Raw genomic sequence first — 16,364 nt, forward strand, 5'->3', positions numbered from 1 at the left:
AGCTGTCTTTTTTCTTTCTTACATTTCAACACCCTACACCTCCAGGGTCAAGCTCCAGCCTTTCTTCTCTGCAGCCTCAACCCCTTGCCCTCCTCGGCCCTCATCTCCCTTCTGCCTGCTGAGCACTCACGCCCCCCACTCATTTTTGCTCACCCAGCTGCCTGGGGCCAAGCTTTCACTGCATCTCTGGGAATCCCCAAGGCAGACGCACATTTCCTCCTGAGTGGGGCTTCTACCCTTGCTCATTTGCTCTGGAACCATGGACTGGTTGGATCTCAGACAGACCTCAAACACCTGTCAACCCTGCCTTCCTCAGAGCAGGAGGCCAGCGATGTCCCCCACAGAGGGTTGGCAGTACCTGCAGACTGAAGTCTCAGCCGGCCTGCCTGACTGGGGGCTGGAATTGGGAAGAAAAAGGAGGTGGGAAAGGCCACGTCTATAATTCTTTTCCTCTCCACAAGAGGTGAGCTCCAGGACTAGAGCAGGTGGGACCACCTGCCTCACACTCCAGTGGAATATAGAGGAGGGTAAGTTCAAACACTTCCAGACGAAATCTTCAGAAAAAGGAAGTGAGGAAGAGAGACTGGAACAGAGTAAGTTATTTCAAGAACCCAGATTACTAAAGACTTAAAGTAACAAAGGTACTTTTAATTGATCTAGAGATAAAAACTACTGAGCAAAGATCAGTAACCATTTCAGTAATCTGTTAGAGCCATATCCTGGACAGTCTTGAGGAACTGGGTTAACTGGTTATTTGCATTATTTCACGTCATCCACAGTATTACAAAAACAAGGCATTTTATCAGTTTAGATGATACGCGTGGCTGGCAGCCAAATCCAGTCCCTTATATTCCATATTTTTTCTTAAGGTCTTCTACTTTGTTGATGTAAGCTTTCATGGCATCTTCCTTGGAAGTTCCTGTAAGGAACCGACAAGATTACTTGTCAGAGAGGCAGCATGGTAGAAAAGCAGCATACTTTAGAGCCCTGGACAGCCCCCGTTTAAGGCTCCAAGGCTCAGTTCCTCATCTGTAAAGTGGGGGTTCTACTACCTACACCTCACGGACCTGGCCAGGATTCGACTTGAAGTACTCAAGGAGCCGGGCCCACAGTGAATGCTCCATAAAGCACTGAACCCATGTGAGTGCAGCTGTCCCAAGGCCTGTCGCTGGCCCCCTGGCCACATGAGTCCTTCACTGTCATGAGTGAGTGGTCAGCCTGAGCCTTGGGAAAAAGGTTGAGCAGTCCAGACAGGCAGGAAAGCCCAACATGGGGAGCCACAGTGACTTTACTGGTCCTGCTGACTCTCAGGGTTGGCTTTGACCTATCACATATTTCTCTGTGGGGCTCTTATCTCCCAGAGCTGTAAAGCTGGCAGTGAAAAAGCAAAGCCACACACCCTCTTCTCCCCAGACAGAAGCTCTGAGATAATTTTTGAGACCTCTGAGTAAAAGCAGCTGGCTTTTGGAGGAGGAGGAGACAAAGTTTTGCCTTCTTGTTGCAGTACGCAGGACACTGACTATATCCCTCAGCGACAGGAACACCCAGGTTCCTGGATTCCACGGAGGACAGGGACTCACTGGGAATCGGAGCACGTTCTGAAGCTCTGGGGAGTCCACAGGGCCTGAGGGTGCCATGGAAATGCCCAATGAAAACAGACAGCCAGACCGGCATTCCTGTTCTAGTTACTCGCAAATCCTAGGAGTATATTTATTGTATTCTGGCCCTTTTTGAATTCAAGGGTTTCTCATTTGCAGGAAGACAGAGGGCTTATTCAGAAACTAGCTAGCGAGAACACAAAAGCTGGGAGGCACTTTCCTGCCAACTTTTGGGTCTTGCTGCTGCAGGTGGCACGTGATTAAGCTGGCATTGGGATACTTCTTGGCTGCTGTTGCTTAGCATATAATAGCTCCATTCACCGAGGCTACGACGTGCCAGCAGCTCGCCATGCATTAGCTCATTCCTTTCTTTTATGTGCCTTTCTGGCTGGAAGGGAACTGGGGAGGGCTGCCTGGGCTAGCGGCAAGTGCCTGGCCTTGGCGGGGAGAGGAAGGTGTGGGCAGGAAACTACCCCTTATTCTGAATACATATAAAGCCTACACCAACTACGTCGCTTTCCAATCTGTTTTTCAGTGGCTTGGTCTCCAGCTGCTCCTCTCCAGATGATACCACTGCTGAGAGGTGGTGCTATTGGAAAAGGCATAAATGGTATTAGGAGAAAAAGTAGGTGGCCCAGTTTTTTTCCATTCTGGCCCAGGTCAAGTTGGTTTCTAGCATGTGCCTCATTCACTTTGTTTTCTCTCCCCATCCCTTATACTCCTTAAAGAAAAGAATTTCATTACTAGGCTTTACAAACTTGGGAAACTGATTAGAACGATTACCTTTCAGTGCATTCCAGGCATCCCATTTGGCCTTGCCTTTGAGGTCCAACATCCCAGGCCGTTCTTAAACAAGACAAGGAAAGACATTAGATCTGCTTCAGGTTCCAGTGGAGAACTTGATCAGCTTTCCTGTCATGAAAGGCATCCTTTATTATCTCTATTCCTTCTACGCCCTGTCATGGAGTTAAATGGATCTAGTACAGTGCACAGAAATCCAAACAATCTCTAGAGAAAACAGGAGGAAGACTGTTCTCATTACCAGATAGTCTTTGTCTTACAAGTTAACGCCAAAATTTCTCCTTTTAAAAACTGTACTGTAATTTTTTTAAACAAGTGTTATCCATTCACATGATTATCCATTCACATCAATTAAAATTCAAATGCTACAAAGAAGAATACTCCAAAGTTCCCCTTTCACCCTGCTCTCAGCCACCCAATTTCTCTCCCTCACACACTACTGTTAGCCGTTTTCTGGGTGTCCTTTTCTGTGAACGGTCTGTTCACATCATTTCCCCATTTTCTACCAGACTGTTTGTCGATCTGTGGTTGATCTGTGGGAGGTTTTTTCTGAAGGCAAGCTTTCTTTAAGTTAGACCATGATTTTATGCATATAGAGCTGTTATCAGCTGCACTTGGCGAAACACACCCGCTGCTTCCCTGCCCACCTATCTCCCTGCCGCGCTGAGAACAAAGCCAAGGGGAGCGGTCACGGTGCCCACTGTGTCTGAGAAACATCAAGTCCCCCAAAAGTGCTTTCAGGGAAGCATTCCCAGGGACCCCCTAGAGAAACCGCCCCTGCAGAGTCATCCTCAGAACCCAGGAGCAGCACACCCCAACAGCCCTTTCTGCGACGATGGAAAGGTACATTGGCACTGTCCAACTCAGGGGCCACTTGTCACTCGTGGCAACTGAGCCCTCGAAATGTGGCTTGTGCGATTGAGGACTGAACTGTGGGTTTTACTTCATTTTAACTATTTTTACTTTAAATGTAGATAGCCGCACGTGGCTGGTGGCTGCTGTACTGGACACTTCAGCCCTAGTGAGCTGACACCTCCCTGATCAGGAAGGGACAGGTTCCCAAGGGGGTCTATCAATACCCATGTGGAAGCAGGGCAGAGGCCAGTCTCTGCGAAAATTGTGTTGGGCAGAAAGGCATCTCAGCCCCTCTGGTCACCCCCACTTCATCGCTCCTCCTCCTCCCTGGGAGGACACAGTTTATAAACCCAGTGTGAAACTTACCTTTGCCAGAAGACCTTTCCCAACTATGCCCTCCCTGTGAACTTATTTAATATTGCCTATAATCCTTATCTCTGGCCACCATCTCCTGCTTCCGGCTGGCTGGCAGCCAGCCCACCGGCTCCACCCTCTACCCCAAATGCACTCGAATTTGGAGCCAGGTTCACTCTCCTGAACAGGGGCAGAGGTGACCTCCTTCTATGCTGCCATGGCCACCACCTCTGAGGCCTTGCATAGACTGCATCGTGCTGTTGCCTCAGTATACACCCGAATCTCCGGGACTTAGTGGCAGAATGAAATCTGTCCAAGGCAGGAAAGATTGTATTACAGGATACGGTAGTCCAAACCACGGCTTCAAAATCTGTACCAAGATTTTCCCACAGGGAAAAAACGTTCATCAGGAACTGTTGTCAGCAAAAATGCTTCTGACCTGCCCCAGGAAGCCAGCTGTTTCTCTGCTCCTGACATTAGGCTTGGCCGGGCTGCCAAGTGCTGCGACTTTGATCCTGTCCATCTGGGGCAGAAGCAGTATGGTTCAACAAAGCTACTACTGAGCTGAGAGCTTGGAGCAAGTCTCTTCCAAGCTGGGGTCTCTCCTTCTTCCCAAGTAGATGGGAAATGCTGGTGACAGTCATTAAAGTCCCTCCAAAACTAGGATTTGAATTCTGCCATTTGAGCAACAAACCAAGGATGCTAAGCCTGCTTTCATGAGTAGGGGCCCTCCCAATCTCGTCTCAGCTTACCTGTATTTACGTCACCCACGGTCGCTTGTTTGTAGTGGCTGTAGATGAACAGCATTTCATCGTCTGCCGGCTTGGTCTTGAGGTTCTTAACCTCCTCAGCAGCTCTGTCAAACTCAGCCTAAATGGGAGGGAGGGGAGAGGACTCAACAGAGCTCAGTAACGCAGATGGAGGGGTTGGAAAGGCAGCACTCCCCCTGCAATGCAGGTGAGGAAAAGCAATGTGTCTCCCCTCACCTCCTCAACAGGACAACTAGAAAGATTCTGCAAAACAAGGAGGGGAAGCACACCCATTCACTCATCATGGACAACTATGTATTGGGCACTCTCACTATACCAGGGATCAGTGAGAAATACAGGGAACAAATGGTCATCAGGAAATACAGTGTGGAGGGAGGCAGGCGAAGATTGCCTGCAGTGGGCATACATTTCACTGGAAAAGACCGGGGTCCCAGTAAAGCCCTGACCTGTGGATAGGGCAGGCACAGCGCGTGTGAAACAGCTGAGAAGGAGACAGGGCATGAATGTAAGCGGCCAGAGCCCGCTGGTCCCCTCCCTCTGGGGCCAGGGCGTCCAGCGCTGACCTTTGTCCCAGTGCTGCAATGGAGGGAGGGGAGAGGAGCCAGGATCGCCCCACATAGCTGGGTCTCAGAGAAGCGTCTACATTAGAGGGATGGGGAAGGCCTCTGAATTACCTCTCCCCAGGCTGCGACCCTCCCCTTCCCGCACGCCGGAGACTTAGCCGGAACTTCCCCTGACCTCCAAGCTCTCAGCCATGGCCTCCTCGATTCTCCACTCTGCATGACGCCCCTAGTCCTGCCCTGTCCTTCCGGATGGGGGCCTCGGTCCCCTTGCTCCTTCAATCCATGCAACCCTCTACCTCCCATTTTCTACCTAGGACCCTCGCCTTCGACCCGTCTTCCTGCTTCACGGCGAAGTCCACTCATGGGCAACTTTCCAGCAGTTGAGGGTGGGTATTGGTTTTGGGCGTCCAAAACCGGAAAATTCCGCTCACAGGCTCTGTCCAGAGTCAGGGCTGGGCATGGGTCCAGGAGGAACTGCAGAACTGGGGAGGGAAACCCGCGGGGTTCTGTCTGTTGGATGATCCCCACACTGGCCTCCCCCCGCTGCACCTTCGCTGCCAGGCCGGGCACGCAATATACCTGAGACATGCCGGCGGGGTTGCAAGGATTCCGGGAAGCGCGCGGAGGCGGCAGAACTAGAAGCCGTGACACCAGACTCAACTGGCAGCGCCTTTAGAGGCACAACCGCAGGCCTCCCCAGCTCCGCCCGGACGAGTGCCGGGCAGCCAATCAGAAGTCGGCTCTGCGCTGGGGGCGTGCCCAGTCTGTGCCGCGCCCCCAGCCTTGCCCGAACCCGCGTGTGTCTGGTCGCGCACGCGCAGGGAGGAGCCGAAGGGGACGCCGGGAGCAGGTGCGGACCGCGGAAGTAGGGCGCCTTTGGTTGTGAAGCGTGGGAGGGCTGTTCGGTCCGAGCGGGGTGTGGTCCCCGGCGGCTGTGCGGGGTGGCCCGCCAGACGAAAGAGGGGGCGCGGAGGCTGAAGAGCAGGGGCTTTTAAATTTCTTTCATTAAATCTTGCGCTCGGCGTGGAGAGGCCGGAAGTTGGGCCTCTGGACAAGTAACCTCAGCCCTGGGGATGGCGAGTGAGTCCCGCTCGCTCACGGGTCTGGAGGAGGCCCCCGGGGGATGCTCTCCGGAGAGCTGCGCAGCGATGGAAAGCAGGGCCGGTCCCCAGGAGGGCGAAGCCCAGGCCTCTTTCTCTGAGCTCTTGGCGTGTTCTGCCACGTGCCTGTGGCCCTACTTTGCAGTCCTGTAGTGAAGCTTCGTGTCTGTGGTGCACTTCTCCTTCTGGTGCATTGAAGGCGGGGACAGTGTCTTATTTGTCTTGACTTCACACACTTGGCCCAGACCAGGTGCCCAGCAAGCATCTGTTAAATGAATGACTCTTTCCTTCATCACACATGCTTACTGAACTCTCGTCAAGTAGCTTGCACTGTGCTAGACCCTAGGGATACGGCAGTGAACAAAACAGATAAATCCCTGCATTCCTGGAACTTATATGGGGAAAACAGTTAGTAGAATAAGTTAAATAGGAAGTTGGTTAGAGGGATAGAGAGTTGGAAGTTTATAGTTTCATGATGAGGGGTGGAGGGTTAAGGGACGGTACCATTTGAGAAAGCCCCTCAAAGAAGGGAGGGAGGATTACAGGCAGAAAGTTAATGTAAAGGTGTGAGCAGGGAGTGAGGGAAAGAGCAGAAAGAGAGGAGGCTGGAGGGTTAGGAAGGTGGCGGGCTGGCTGGACGATGCAGAGCTGGGCCTTTGTAGGGACTTTGACTTTTATTCTGAGGGAGAAGGGAAGTGTCAGAGGGTTTTGAGCGTCAGAGGGTTGGCAAGGTTGTTAACACAGGCTGATGCTCTCCGTGGGAACAGAAGGGAGCAGCACAGGTGGATGAAGAGTTTGAGGGTGATGCCAAAGAGACTAAAGGGAGAATTTTCTGGTAGTGGTTACAGAGGAGCTGGGTGAAGGGTTCGCCGGGTGGGATCCCGGGTGTGGACATGGCACCGCTTGGCAAAAGCCATGCTGTGATAGGCGTCCCACGTAGAAAGTAGAGAAAGATGGGCACGGATGTTAGCTCAGGGCCAGTCTTCCTCAGCAAAAAGAGGAAGATTGGCGTGCCGGGGTCCCGCCCCGGCGGAGTCCAGGTTCCTGAGGGATGGACGGCGTCGGCGCAATGACTGAGGGGGAAATAAGGGGGACGTGAGACTTGGGTTGGTGTTAGCAAGTCCGACTTTACTGTGCACAAGTGTCGTTTATATATTTTTCAGGATTAGTACAGAAATAGTTCTACAAATATTCTCAGAGAGATAAGGAAGTGAAAAACGAGCACAAGAATATTTATTAGCATTCTATTCTATAGAGCATAAGGTTAATGGTAGTCTTCTCTGCAATTAACTAGTGTTTGTTGTCTCTAAGCTAAAGGAGATAGGTACCTAGGCGTCTGTTGTGATTCATGGTAAAGTTAAATCAAAGAGAGAAGGTCCAGGCCTCCGGACAGGACAGCAGTCTGTCTGGTTACATCCTGGTGGAGCCATCCCTGCCTCCCTCAATCATTTATGCCATTAGTGTAGATGGTTAATGGGAACAAAAGGCGACTCCAGGGTGTCTTATCCCCAGGGCTATCTGCATTCTCAGCGGGCAGTTAAACATCTTTACATTTTTGCACCCTTTAGGGGGTGAAAGCATTCCTTTGTCTTTTAGATTGTGGAGCTAACAGTCCCTTAAGCACACTGCCTGAGAAAGTATCATATTGTTAGTAAAGTAAAGGGCTGAAAAGCTAAGCTAAACTGTATATCTTCAAGAATAAAAAAGAGAAATAAGTATACACATAACCTTGATAGAAAGCATGCATATAATTCAGAAAATATCAGGGGTGTCGGCCGGCCATTCTTCACCGAGGGGCATTCTTGCGCCCCTCGGCCCTTCTACTCATCAATTATTTATTATTTATTGCTTTTAGGAGAAAACCTCTATAACATTTTAACAGAAAGCAGAAGGTCAAGAATAATATGTAGATACTTCTTGATCATCCAATTAACCAGCAAACTTAGAAGGACGATGCATATATATTTAGACAAAGAACTGGAGGGAGAAGGAAACATTAACCAGACAGAGGCCATAAACCTAATTCGACATCTTATCTGGGCAGGATTCCTTTCTGATTGTCTCAAATGGGACTGTGTGCTCCTCCAATAATTAACTGAAAAATATCTTGAAAGTTACCTGCAGGTGGTCACATTCTCTTACGATATCTAATTTTCCCAGGAGGTAGCCCCTCCCAAGCAGCCACCCAAAGGAGTGAAAACTGGAGGTTAAGAAAGGAAAAGGAATGAAGGGCAATTAGAAGCAGCACAGGTTTCAGAACTATGCGAGGGGCTGGCCGGTTATTCTTCACCAAGGGGCGACCCTGCACCCCTCGGCGTTAATCGGCTGGACCCTGTCAAACAGCCGATCAAATGATGTAGCCATGGCTCCCAGCATTGGCGGTAGTTAGCTCAGGGCTAATCTTCCTCAAAAAAAAAAAAAAATCGTTCCTCTCCAGTTCCTATTTGTGACAAGAGAACTGAACTACAAATCCTGCCCCCAGTTTACAGCGTAAGTATTTAGAAAGAAACGCCAGGTGGAAGCTTCCAGACATAACCTCCTAACTTAATATAGGTCAGGCTTTATGAAATATTTGGGAAGAGGTGGAGATGCAGTAGCAGAGAACAAATCTAGAGTCTTCAGTTTGAATAATTTTGTCTGAGAAAGCAAAGCCAAACAAGTTAACAAAAATCTTGGAGTGAAATTTGGGGAAATTACATTTGAAGTGTAAGGAATGGAGGTTTCTTCCAAAATGACAGTTCAGAGCTATTTTTCCCTCTGAGGCCTGGATGAAGCCTGGATCCATTTTTGCTCCATTATGGTGCTTACAGCTTTCTTGATGGAAATTCAGATTATTGCCTCTGTGGGTCAGGTTTGTAAGGAAATGTGTCTCCCAGTCAGCAGGTTTGAACATTAGGTTATCATGTTTGGCACATTTGAAAACATTAGGTACCTGTGATAATGTAATTTTCTTATATTCCTCAAAGATTAGTTGGGGTGATTGAGTTTTGATTGGCGTTAAATGTAGAAGGCAACGATAGTGTTTGAAAGTAGCTTGGCAGTCTCCAGTTTAAGTGGGGTTGATTTGTTGGTTGCTTGTTTGGAATATACTCCACTTTCCTAAAAAAAAAAAAAATTCCTCTTACTGTGTTTAGGCCCCGGTGAGTCTACAGAAGTTGCTTAAAGATACTGAAGTGAGGAACTAGTAAGGACGGTGGATCCCAAGGAGCAGGCTGCTAAGTGATTTGACAAAGAGGAGAAGGAAGTGTTTTTCCTTGTTACAGGGCCTACCCTGGGCCAAGTTTCAAAATAGCTGAAGGCGTGCTCTGTGGTCTACCTCCTGCTTCCTTTCCTCACTTCTCAGTGATGTCGTTTGGTCATCTGCACCTGTGGAAAAGCCTACCACTTACCACTTCTGCTCTGGGGAGTTGGAGTGGAGTCCAGCTTTTAACATAAGGAGATGGTACAAGCCAGCATCTGGGACTTAATTTGTAAAAGTAAATTTTAGAATATATTTGGGGTCAATAAATTATATGAATTTTTTATTCTGTATTTTGATGGAACCAGATGGGAAATTGCACTTGATACCCCGAGAAAGTGCAAGTTCCTCAGCTCTGTTTATATCCTTGTTAGCAACTGTCATCCTTTGTAATTATTTTGTTTACAATGACTTCGATTTTAATTTACTCTCCTACTGTCTGAGCCCCCTCACCTACATAAGCTGGCGAGGATCAGAGTCGCTTTGTATGGTCGGTGCTCTGTCTCCAAGCTCCTGGCAGTTCTTAGGCCCTCAACAAATTGTGGTAAATGCACAGAGTACTTTTCACTCTAGGAAGTGTATTCCTTCCAATTAGCTGTGAACTTGGAAACCAGCTATTTTTATTAGAACTGAATGTGAAACTGTGGGCTTGAGTAAAGTAGATGAAGTCTGGTGCAAGGACCGTGTAATCTCTGTCCCACTCCCAGCCTTGGAAGCAGAACACTTGAAATGTTGAGGGAAGACAGGGAACATGATGAGCCAACCAGTCAGCCTGCTCGACCCTGCCAAGAAGTAGAGAGTCTGCTGTCGTTACTGCAGCTTGCCCTGACGTCCTGGGGACACCGGTTTTGACTACTCACAGGTTTCACTTGCTAGGTCTCAGCGTAAAGCCAGACGGGCAAGACAGATTAACAGAGATGAAAACAGTTCTTGCCCTGTGGGTGTGAATAGTAGTCTAATACCAGGTTTCTTCGTGTAAACGAAAGCTTCAATTTCTAAAAGTAAGCTAATCATTTAAAAATGGACTACAGTTACAGTAAAGCCTTACGAGAAGGCAAGGATTAGAATATTCACAAACGATGAATGACTTTCATTCAGTGCTTTTCTTTTTCCTGTTTCTTGGAATGTGACTCCTGAGGCCTGGCTCCAGCAAAGCTGGGAGGAGACTAGTGTGTTTTAAAGGGAAAGATGCTCTTGGGAAATGCGTCTGGGTTGGGAGTGGGGAGAGGCAGACAGAGAGGGTCAGGACTGATAGGAGGGGATAAGGATGCAGCATAGCTTCTCTCTCCTTTCCCTTTCTTTTTTTTCTTTCTTTTCTTCTCTGTTGTCTCTTCCTTTTCTCATGGCACAACTGTAGTGAGAGGAGGCCTGGCAGCTGGAGGTCTAACCAGCCCCTCCCCTCTGCCATTCTCTTCCTTTGAGTGTTCATATGCGGAGGGATCTTGGCAAGTTGGGCTTGAGAGAAGAGTGAGTGTGTGTGTGTGTGTGTATGGATCCCATGTTTGTGTGTATGATTCCCTCCCCCTCGTGTTTCTGCCCAGTCACATTTGGGAGGGTCGGTTGGGCTGAGGTGAAACCCAGAGACCAGGGCTTGGGAGCAGGGGGTTCTGGCAGGGAAGTGCCCTCTGCTATGCATAAGTTGATCATATATTTGTCAGGTGCTACCTATATTCTGTTTAGAAATACTTAGGATTATGGGCAGGAATAATGAAGCACCTTACAAGGATAACTTGAGTTTAGAATGGTAGTTCCTGTTCAAGGTCATTAGAAGTATAAACTTTCTTCTAAATCTATGTTGTCTTCTTCATCTTTGCCTATTTCCCTTGCCCCTAGTTGCACATGATGAGCACTTGGTAAATGCTTTGGAACTAGGTTGTTAAGAGATAAATTTTCTTTCTTTCTTTCTTTTTTTTTTTTTTGAGGAAGATTAGCCCTGAGCTAACATCTGCTGCCAATCCTCCTCTTTTTGCTGAGGAAGACTGGCCCTGAGCTAACATCCATGCCCATCTTCCTCTGCTTTCTATGTGGGATGCCTACCACAGCGTGGCTTGACAAGCAGTGTGTAGGTCTGCACCCGGGATCCAAACTGGTGATCCCTGGGCCGCCAAAGTGGAATGTACGAACTTAACCGCTGCGCCAACAGGCTGGCCCCATGAGATGAGTTTTCTAGTGAGCTCTTGTATTGCCTGTCAATGACAAAATTAGAAATATTAAAATCTGATGACAGATGGGTTGGCTGGTAATTCCTTTGGAGACAATGCCGTTTTAAACTTTGTTTTTATTTTGAGATAATGCCAGTTAAAAGAAAACTTCTAATTTTTATTTTGAGATAATTGTAGATTCACGTGCAGTTGTTAAATAATACAGAGATACCTAGTTTCTCCCAATAGTAACATCCTGCAAAACCATAATACATAACACAGTCAGTAAGATCCAAACATTATTTAAGATATGGACTATTTCTATCACGAAGGATCACTTATATTGCCCTGTGACAGCCGCAGCCGCTTCCCTCCTGCCCTACCCCATCCTTAGCCCCTGGCAACCAGGAATTTGTTTTCTAGTTCTATAATTTTATCATTTCAAGAATGCTTTACAAGTGAAATCATGTAATTTGTAACCTTTTGGGATTGGGTTTTTCACTCACCATAATTCTCTGGTGATTTGTCGAGGTTGTTGTGTGTACTAAGGGTTCGCTTGTTTTTATTGCTGAGTAATATTCCATCATATGGATGAACCAGTTTGATTAACCATTCACCTGTTGAAGGACATCTGTGTGGTTTCTAATTTTTGGCTGTTACCAATAAATCTACCACTAGTCACTCATGTACAGATTTTTGTGTGAACATATGTTTTCATTTTTCTGGGATAAATGCCCAAGAGTACAATTCTGGGCCATATTGCAGTTCCATGTTTGGTTTAGTAAGAAACTGCGTTGTGACTACCATTTTTATATTCCTACCAGCAATGAATGAAAGATCCAGTTTCCCCACATCTTGCAGCATTTGGTGTTATCTTTATTTTTTAGGCATTTTGATAGATGTGCAATTATTGTGGTTTTAATTTGCATTCCCTAACGGCTAATGATGTTAAACATCATTTCATGTGCTTATTTGCCATCTGTATATTTCTTCTGTGAAATATCTCTTCATATCTTTTGCATGTTTTAATTGGATTTTTTTTCCCTGTTAAGTTTTGAGAGTTCTTTGTGTGTTCTACATACTAGTCCTTTGTTGAATATGTGGTTTGCAAATATTCCAGTTTTTAGCTTGACTTTCATCCTTTTAAGAGAGTCTTTCACAGAGTGTAAGTTTTTAATTTTGATGCAATCCAGCTTGTCAGTTTTTCCTTTTATGGATCGCTCTTTTGGGGTCAAGTTTAGTACCTTTTTGCCTAGCTCTAGATGCTGAAGATTTTCTCTCTTTTTTCTTTTTTGGAGTTTTATCGTTTTGCATTTTACAATTAACATAATCCATTTTGAGTTAATTTTTGTATAAAGTGTAAGATTTAGGTTGAGGTTCACATTTTTTTTTTGTTTTTTGCCCCGGATGTCCAATTGCTCCAGCAACGTTTGTTGAAAAGATATCTTTCCTCTATTGAACTGCTTTTGCACCTTTGTCAGCAATTTGTTGGAAATACTTAAGTGGTCTTTTTCTGGGTTCTCTCTGTTCTATTGATCTGTGCATTTATTTCTCCTCCAATCCCACACAGTCCTGATTACTGTAGCTATAGAATACGTCTTGAAATTGGGTAAACTGACTCCTCCTCTTTTTTCTCCTTTTTCAGAATTGTTTTAGCTGTTCTAGTGTCTTCACCTTTCCATATAAATTTTAGAATAATTGTGTCTATATTTACAAAATAATCTTGCTGTGTTTTTGATAGGAATTGTGTTAAACTCGTATATCAATTTGGGGAGAATTGATGTTTTTTATTATGTTGTTTTCCAATTTGCTGACACAGTGTGTTTCTCCATTTATTTTGATTTTATTTGATTTGTTTGATGAGCAGTTTGTAATTTTCAGCATGTAAGTTCTGTGCATGTTTTGTTAGATTTACACCTAAATATTTCAGTTTTTGAGTGATTGCAGATGATACTGTATTTTTAATTGTGTGTATGTGCTCATTGCTAGTATATAGAAATACAGTTGGTTTTTGTATGTTTGTTTTCTACCCTGTGACTTTGCTGAACTCACTTATCCTAGATTTTTGCTTTTTGTAGATTCCTTGGGATTTTCTGTGTAGATAATAATGTTATCTGCAAATAGGGACAGTTTCATTTCTGGTTCATGTGCCGTTTATTTCCTTTTCTTGCCTCATTGCATTGGCTGGTACTTCCAGCACTGTGTTGACTAAGAGTGTTGATGAGAATGGATATCCTTGCCTTGTTCCTTTTCTTGGGGGTGGGGGGTGGGCATTCAGTCTTTCACCATTAGGTGTAATGTTAGCTATAGATTTTGTGATAGATTCCCTTTATCTAGTTGAGGAAGTTCCCTTTTATTCCTATTTTTCTGAGAGTTCTTGTCATGAATGGATGTTGAAATTTGTTAGGTGCTTTTTCTGCCTTGATTGATATGATTATGTGATTTTTCTTCTTTAGCCTGTTAATATGGTAGATTACATTGATCGCTTTTCAAATATTGGATTAGTCGTTTCCCTGGAAGAAGCCCCACTTGGTCATGATGTATATTTCTTTGCATATATTGCTGAATTCTGTTTGCTAATATTTTAAGGATGTTTATATCTATATTTATAAGGGATGTTGGCCTGTAGTTTTCTTTTTCTTTTAGATTGTCTTTGTCTTGTTTGTTAATGGAAATACTAGCTTCATAAAATGAATTAGGGAATATTCCCTCCTCTTCTGTTTTCTGGAAGAGATTGTGTGAATTGCTTTGTAGAATTCTCCAATGAAACCTTCTGGGCCTGGAAGATTTCTTCTTTGGGAGTGTTTAAGTTATGAATTCAATTTCCTTAATAGTTATAGGGCCATTCAAATTATCTATTTCATATTGGGTGAGTGGTGATAGTTTGTGTTTTTCGTGTTTTTCAAGACATTGGTCCATTTTATCTAAGTTGTGCAGTTTGCATATGTAGATTTGTTCATAGTATTCCTTTTTATCCTCATGATGTGTGCAGAGTCTGTGATGATATCCTCTGTTTCTTTCCTGATATTGGTCATTTGCTTTTTTCCCCTGTTTCTTTGCCAGTCTTGTGCAAGGTTTGTCAATTTTTTTGATCTTTCCAAACAACCAGCTCTTGTTTTTCATTGATTTTTCTCTCTGTTGTCTTTCTGTTTTCAATTGTATGATTTCTGTTCTTTATTATCTTTTTCCTTCTACCTGCTTTGGGTCTGTTTTGCTCTTCTTTTTCTGGGTTCTTGAGGTGGGAGCTTAGATTATTGATTTGGGATTTTTCTCTTTTTTAACGTATGCATTTAGTGCTATAAATTTCCCTCTTAGCCCTGCTTTAAATGTGTTGCTCAAATTTTATGTTTTGCTTTCATTTTCATTCAGTTCAGTGTATTTTTAGATTTACTTTGAGACTTCCTCTTTGACCCAGAGATTGTTTAGCACTCTCTTGCCTAATTTCCAAGTGTTTGGAGATTTTCCTATTATCTTTCTGTTTTTGACTTCTAATTTGATTCTGCTGAGGTCAGAGAACACACTCTGTATCATTTCACTTGTTCAATTTGTTGTGGTTTTTTCCCTGTGGCCCAGGATATGGTCTTATTGGCGTATGTTTTGGGCACTTGAAGAGAAGGTGTATTCTGTGCTGTCAGTGCAGTGCTCTACAGATAGCCATTACATCCTGTTGGTTGATGTTATTGTTGAGTTCTTCTTTGTCCTTGTTGCTCTTCTGTCTAGTTATTCTATCAGTTGTTGAGAAAGCGTGTTGAGCTCTCCAACCATAATTGTGGCTTTATCCCTTTCTCCTTTCAGTTCTCTCAGTTTTTGCTTCACATATTTAACAGCTTTGTTATTTGCATACACATTTAGGATTGCTGTATCCTGTCGGTGGATTGACCCTGTTGGTCCAAACTTCCGTCTTTTATCATTTTCTTTCTACTTAGACTTCCTTTATCCATTCTGTTAGGGTAGGTATGCTGGTAACAAATTCTCTTAGTTTTCCTTCTTCTGAGAATGCCTTGACTTCTCCTTCATTTCTGAAGAATATTTTCATGGGGCATGGGATTCTGGGTTGACACTTCTTTTTTTTCAGCCCTTGAAAAATGTTGTGCCACTCCCTTTTGGCTTCCATGATTTGTGATGAAAAACCCACTGTCGTTTGAAATGTTTTTCCCCTATAGGTATTATTTTTTTCTCTCTGGCTGCTTTCAAGATTTTTTCTGTCTTTAGTGTGCATAAGTTTGATTATGATGTGTTTTGGAGTGTATTTCTTTAGGTTTGTACTGTTTGGGGTTCACTTAACTTCTTGAGTCTGTAGGGTTATATCTTTTACCAAATTTGGGAAGTTTTCAGCCATTACTTTTTTAGCCCTGCCCTTTACCCTGTACGTTTGGAACTCTGACAAAGGAATATTATAGTCCCACAGGTTCTGAGGCTCTGTTCATTTATTTTTTTCTTAAGTCTGTTTTCTCCATTGTTCAGATTGGGTAATTTCTATTGTTTTATCTTCCGGTTCACTGATTCTTTCCCTTGTTCCCTCTATTCTGCTGTTGGGCCCATTCACTGAGTTTATAAAATTGCAGTTATTGTATTTTTCAGTTCTGAAATTTCCATTTAGTTCTTTATAACTTCCATTTCTTTTATTAGACCTTTTAATTTTTCATTTGTTTCAAGCATATTTGTAATTGCTTTTTGAAGCATTTTCATGATGTCTGCTTTAAAACCTTGGTCATATTATTCGAACTTTTCTGTCATCTTGGTCTTGGCATCAGTTGATTTTCTTTTTTTATTCAGGTTCCTGAATCAGATTCCTGATTCAGTCCTTGTTGACACCTGAGGTGAGGGTAGGAGTTGTGACTCCCCACAAGGCCTCCAAGGGATACCTCTCTGTATGGGAGGGGTAGGAGTGCCTCATTACTGCTCCCTACGTGTCTTCTGCAGATACTGGAGGGGAGGTGGAGG

The 16,364-nt window shown here is 44.8% G+C and overlaps 2 protein-coding genes across 4 annotated transcripts in view; one reads left to right on the forward strand and one right to left on the reverse strand.

The window, feature by feature from the left end:
• Positions 1 to 627: 627 nt before the first annotated feature.
• Positions 628 to 5,665, reverse strand: DBI (diazepam binding inhibitor, acyl-CoA binding protein). 3 transcript variants are annotated; one of them, XM_046658483.1, is made up of 6 exons: positions 5,521 to 5,624; positions 5,252 to 5,423; positions 4,825 to 5,017; positions 4,361 to 4,478; positions 2,382 to 2,444; positions 628 to 919 (listed from the first exon to the last, which is right to left on the reverse strand). In XM_046658483.1, the coding sequence occupies exons 2-6, from the start codon at positions 5,302 to 5,304 to the stop codon at positions 846 to 848; spliced, it is 501 nt and encodes a 166-aa protein (XP_046514439.1). In that variant the 5' UTR covers positions 5,305 to 5,423; positions 5,521 to 5,624; the 3' UTR covers positions 628 to 845. The 3 variants fall into 3 exon arrangements, with proteins under 3 accessions (XP_046514439.1, XP_046514438.1, XP_046514440.1); XM_046658482.1 differs by lacking the exons at positions 5,252 to 5,423; positions 5,521 to 5,624 and adding an exon at positions 5,117 to 5,175; XM_046658484.1 differs by lacking the exons at positions 4,825 to 5,017; positions 5,252 to 5,423 and having other exon boundaries at positions 5,521 to 5,665.
• Positions 5,666 to 5,751: 86 nt separating this feature from the next.
• The window catches only part of C4H2orf76 (chromosome 4 C2orf76 homolog), a 68,476-nt gene continuing 57,863 nt past the window's right edge, over positions 5,752 to 16,364 (forward strand). The window contains exon 1 of the mRNA XM_046658487.1: positions 5,752 to 5,791. The gene's annotated coding sequence lies outside the window, so the exon portion shown is untranslated. The remainder of the gene's footprint in view (positions 5,792 to 16,364) is intronic.

This window comes from Equus quagga, chromosome 4 (genome assembly GCF_021613505.1).
Source record: "Equus quagga isolate Etosha38 chromosome 4, UCLA_HA_Equagga_1.0, whole genome shotgun sequence".
Lineage (NCBI taxonomy): Eukaryota > Metazoa > Chordata > Mammalia > Perissodactyla > Equidae > Equus > Equus quagga.